Source organism: Macadamia integrifolia, chromosome 3, assembly GCF_013358625.1.
Source record: "Macadamia integrifolia cultivar HAES 741 chromosome 3, SCU_Mint_v3, whole genome shotgun sequence".
In the NCBI taxonomy this organism is placed as follows: domain Eukaryota; kingdom Viridiplantae; phylum Streptophyta; class Magnoliopsida; order Proteales; family Proteaceae; genus Macadamia; species Macadamia integrifolia.
In genome coordinates, this window is record NC_056559.1 from 23236027 (window position 1) to 23241300 (window position 5274).

The following is a 5274-nucleotide window of genomic DNA, read 5'->3' on the forward strand; positions in this document are numbered from 1 at the left end:
TGCATTCTTTTAAATGAAGTCAATTAATTTATTTTTTTATTTGTTTTATATTTGATCGAATTATTTTGAAATGATTTCTAAATTTAGTTAATTTTTCTTGTGATGTTAGATGACTTAATATTCCATAATGTCTTAATATTACATAATGTTTGCATATCACAATAGCATTATAACTATATGATATCCTTTAAGAATAATTTATAGGATTGATATGACAGATCAATGAATAAAATCAATAATACAATTATGAATCTAACTAACACATACCCGGATCCATATTGTATTGGAAAGATTCCACAAGCTTTAGTTTTTCCCTTTTGTACAATCTTCTAACCTGAGCTTTCTTTCCTTGTTAGTCTTGTCTGCTCCCTCTCTATGTAAATTGTCAATTGATAACAACTAATGAGTATTGCTTCCTTTATATAGATGAGAAGCAGAGACTAACCCCGAAATAGAATACAAGTGGGACCCTCCCATAATAGGATCTAAATGTAAAGAGGCCCATTGGTTTTTACACTTTAAAGCGGTTAATCGAAGACCTGAATTCCCATTAGGAGATCACTCATGAACTGGCCTTCATCCAACCCAGCCTACCGATTAACACCCAACCACTAATCCGACCCCATACAATGATTAGTACTAGCCTACACATAGAAAAACGTTATATATCCTACCTAAGATACGACAGAATATTTAAGCAAAAAGAAAAAATTAATTATTACTCGGCTTGCAATAGAGGTTATTAATTTATGGACCATATCCAATTAAATTTTTGAAAAATACCTTTTTAGTGGTTAAATATTATAATTTATATTGGATGTTTTGTTTTATTAAAAAGGTTAATCATATTGTCAAAGCCAAGTTACATCAAACCTCTTAGGTACTGTTTGCATAGGATTCTAATTCCAAAATTGAAAAATTAGATTCTCATATTTTAAAATTGTTTGTTATGAAAAAAGGGCATACCCAGTGCATGAGGTTCTTGCCACTGTTAGTTCAAGGGAGGGTCATAATTACTTGCTATGAAGTGCACCCAGAATCTCAAAATTAGCCTTGAACCAAATTAATTTATGGCTATTTTCGGTATGTCTCCCTATTTTAGAATGCAAATTCTAACTCTCAGGATGATGAATGCATTCTTTAAATAGAATGGGAATATTGTTTGGCACATGTCTAACTAGAATATATTCTTGATTTTAGAAAATGAAAATCACAATATATCTGTAATTTTCCATCTTATACGCCAAAGCCAATTTTTTTTTTTTTTTGATAGAAGAAAGTTTATTCATCAATGCGTGACCAACACAAGGTATCCAAATTACTATGCCAAAGCCAAGTTGAAGCTGGTGAGACAGTGAGTGCATCATACTAATGCACACCATTCATAGGCACCGGGTGGTACATTCATAGTAAGGCATTTCATCAAACACCTTTCATACAAGCAACAAACAGAACAATTCACTTATGATTAACTCTAAAAATAACAATATGAAGCTTCGAGGTATCTGTATCCGGATCCAAATTCCAATTATCCAAAAAATAATTATCTGATTCTAATAAATCATCAATTATATTAAAATATTAGCTAATTAATGATTACGAGGGTTCTTGAAATTTAGACATATTCTAGAGAATGAGGAATGGAGCTAATAAGGTAACTTAGAGACATGGATTGAGAGAAAAATTGTATCTGCTGGGGGGGGGGGGGGTGGGGGAGAGAAATGTTGGGGTTACACAAGTTATGGATGTAAATGGATAGAAAATTTATTCATCAATGCGTGACCTACACAAGGTATCCAAATTACTATGCCAAAGCCAAGTTGAAGCTGGTGAGATAGTGAGTGCATTCATGCTAATACACACCATTCATAGGCACCGGGTGGTACATTTAAACTTAGGCATTTCATCAAACACCTTTCATACAAGCAACAAACAAAACAATTCAATTATGAGTAATTCTAAAAATAACAATATGAAGCTTCGGGGTATCTGTATCCAGATCCGAATTCGAATTATCCTAAAAAAAATTATTGGATCCTAATAAATCATCAATTGTATTAAAATATTAGCTAATTAATGATTATGAGGGTTCTTGAAATTTAGACATATTCTAGAAAATGAGGAATAGAGCTAAGATAACTTAGAGACATGGATTAAGGGAAAAATTGTATCCGCTGCGGTGTTGGGGGGAGAAATGTTGGGATTACACAAGTCATGGATGTTAATGGATAGTAAAAATTTGAATTCGATTAGCATCCATATTTGTATCCGATAAGGGAATATTTGAATCCGATCACGTCCAATTTGTTGACATCTCTACTCGGGAGGAGTGACTAGGGACTAGAGAATGAGAAAAAACTGCATTCCAGAATGGGCTGCATTCTTGGCTGTGTTCCAAGGATTTGAGAACGAACTGTTTAACAAACAACGCTTTTAACAATCTAGAACACCTTCTTGATCCAAAATGCATACCAAACACAATCTGAAACTGACCCACTAGAGTTTATTTATACATATTCCAAAATGCCAACTTCAATTCTCGACTCCAATTCTAAAACTTTCAACATATCCAAACAGCGCCTTAAAGGAGATGCCATCGGGCTGCATTGGGTAAAACATGTGAATGTTGTACCTTGGATCAAGGATCTAATCTCATTTTACTTTTGATACTAAAAAAACTAGCCACTAAAACTTTTTTTGAATTTTCTTAAGAAACTAACCCAAAATGAAACCCAAACCAAATATCCAACTGTAATATCAAAGATGAATCAAGTGGATTTCGAACCCTGAACAGACAGCTGCTGATAAGCTAGAGGAAGTTTAGTATGACATTTAGTCATCATGCCCCTCATGCCCTAGGCAACACATGTGCAATGGACGGGAAGGGACAAAAGAAACATCTTGTTAGTTGGCAAGGGATCTTCTCCTTAGGAAGCGTGTGGTTTTGAGTTCGACTCTTCTTACCTTCTTGGCCACTCATTCGGGGGTGCTTGGTGCTCTTCACTGTTTTCGGTGAAAGTTGAATAGTTCTCATTCAACCCCGGTATGACCCGATTCATGTAGTTGTGGGGTCAATATGGGCCCACAAGACTAGTCAGGTCAAAGGCCTAGATACCTGTCGTTATCACAATAAAAAATCTTGTTCTTTCTTCAACAACTTCTGATCTCTAGTGGACCTCTTAGTAGGATTCAAACCCAGATGAAGATCTAATCATTTGTTAGAGAAAAAAGAACAAATTGATCATTTAGGATTCCCAAGAAATTCTTTGACTTCTTCTGAGAACAAAGGGTTCGGATCCCGCAGGGTGAGTTGACTCTAAAATTTCATTCTCAATTAGGATTGTAGGTTGCAACTTGCCTGCATGAAGCCAGAAGTGCTAATAATCACTACTTAGCTATATGGCAGTGAATTCGTTCTTAGGCCTTGTACATACCGTCCATCACGCTATGGGAGTTGCCATGGGGGAGGGGTAGTGAGGAGGATGAGAATTGCGAATTTGTATCAGTAACAACAACAAACTGTTATGATCGCACATCAGTTAGTTATAAAAGATGTGGTCTTGGGTTCGCTCACCTTATAAGTCAGTTTATAGGGTTGAATTTTTTTAAGATTTGTTTAAGTGGTATTAAAATAGTCAATCTTCGATCTTATCGCTCGTTCAAATTTGACAACCTATGGCCAAAGTGAAGTCTTCAAAAAATATTACCTGCCAGGATATTTGATATATTTTTTTTCAGACATTTCCTATCAAGGGTCCATAGGCCAATTAGGTTGACAGCCCAAGGGAGATCAAAGTGGCGTCCCTACTCAAGAAAGGGCGGCCTAGAGGACTCAAACTTGAGATATGCCATGTCGGCAATTGCTTCAACAAACAAATATACCTTAATCGAGTGAACTAGCAATTATTGGCAGAGATTTGATATGATTTTAAATTCCCTCAACTTCTATACCAATTTATGGGATTGAATTCTCATTCGTATCACAAACTCATTGGCCTACGAATCCCTTGTCCCGTCTTCCTCTTTCCCCAATCTCTCCACCCACAATTCCTCCTCCATATCATTGGTGTCCCTCTCAAAGACAACCCTCTCTCTCTCCCTCCCTCCTCTTCATTGATCCAATAAACTCAGTGCGTTTCCACAGTATTCTCTCTTTTGCTTATTTGAATGCGTAGATGGAGGAGGGCCCCTTTGCTTTGGATAAGTTTTCTCATTAAAACAGAGAGGGAAAAAAATAAAAAAAATCATTTCATGGGAAAATCTTTTGCCCTTTTTATTTTTTTCTAAAAAAGAAAGCAAGCGCAAGTGGAATATTTCCCCTTAACCCACTCCCACAAGTAACTTCTTCAGCAAATGACGACATTTCCATCACTCCCCTACATCAAATCCCACCTCTCTTAGAAGCAAAACCCTGTCTCTCTTTACCTTCCTCTATAAATACCCATTCACCCATCAGCCGGATCTCATCTAACCAACAACCATCTTTAAGCTTCTTTGCCTTTCTCTCTCTATCTTTCTCTCACAATCTACTCGCAAAATTCTCTATTTTCTCTTCTCAGAAAGAAAAATGAGAACCGCTGGGACCATAACCTCACCAGCACCGGCACGGTCTGAGTCTGCAATGTCACAGCACTCGCCATGGCATTCTCCGGTGCCTTACCTCTTTGGTGGCTTGGCTGCCATGTTGGGTTTAATAGCTTTTGCTCTTCTCATCCTCGCTTGTTCTTACTGGAAGCTTTCTGGGTATTTAGAGAACGGTGACAGTGCCGAAAGAGATCCAGAGAGCGGTGATGAGAAGGGAGGTGAAGGAATCAAAGTTCCAACTGTGTTTGAAGAGAAGATTGTAGTGATCATGGCAGGAGATGAGAAACCCACCTTCATTGCTACACCCATTTCAAGCAGAGCTACTTCTTTTAATGATAACAACAACAAGAACAACAAGGAAGAGAATGAAAAATCTGAGAAACCCAAAGAAGAGACAACTCTCCAAGAACAACAGCAACAACAACAACAAGAAGATCAAGAAGAAGCAGAGCCGAATAGAGAGACAAGCCAGACCCAGAACCAGTGAGCCCTTTTCTGATCTTCTTCTCTCTTTTCCGATATCACTCTTGCCTGTGGAGAGGGGATTAGAGAAAGCTCATATTTCAGGTTTTTGGATTGATCTCTGAATATGAGTTTTTTAGTGGTTGATGATGCCATGGGAGAGTTGGAGACTTTCAGAATTGTGTATATTTATTTTTTCTTCTTCTCCCCACCCCCTACCCACTCCCC

At 37.2% G+C, this 5274-nt stretch overlaps 1 protein-coding gene across 1 annotated transcript; it reads left to right on the plus strand.

The window, feature by feature from the left end:
- Window positions 1-4404: 4404 nt before the first annotated feature.
- On the plus strand, window positions 4405-5172 carry LOC122074646 (protein GLUTAMINE DUMPER 3). Its single transcript, XM_042639563.1, has one exon. It carries the CDS (start codon window positions 4568-4570, stop codon window positions 5069-5071), a length of 504 nt encoding a protein of 167 aa, XP_042495497.1. The 5' UTR covers window positions 4405-4567; the 3' UTR covers window positions 5072-5172.
- Window positions 5173-5274: the final 102 nt, after the last annotated feature.

What these genes read in the sequence shown, in the direction of transcription:
- LOC122074646 (XM_042639563.1), top strand. Translation starts at nt 4,568, where the DNA reads ATGAGAACCGCTGGGACCATAACCTCACCAGCACCGGCACGGTCTGAG.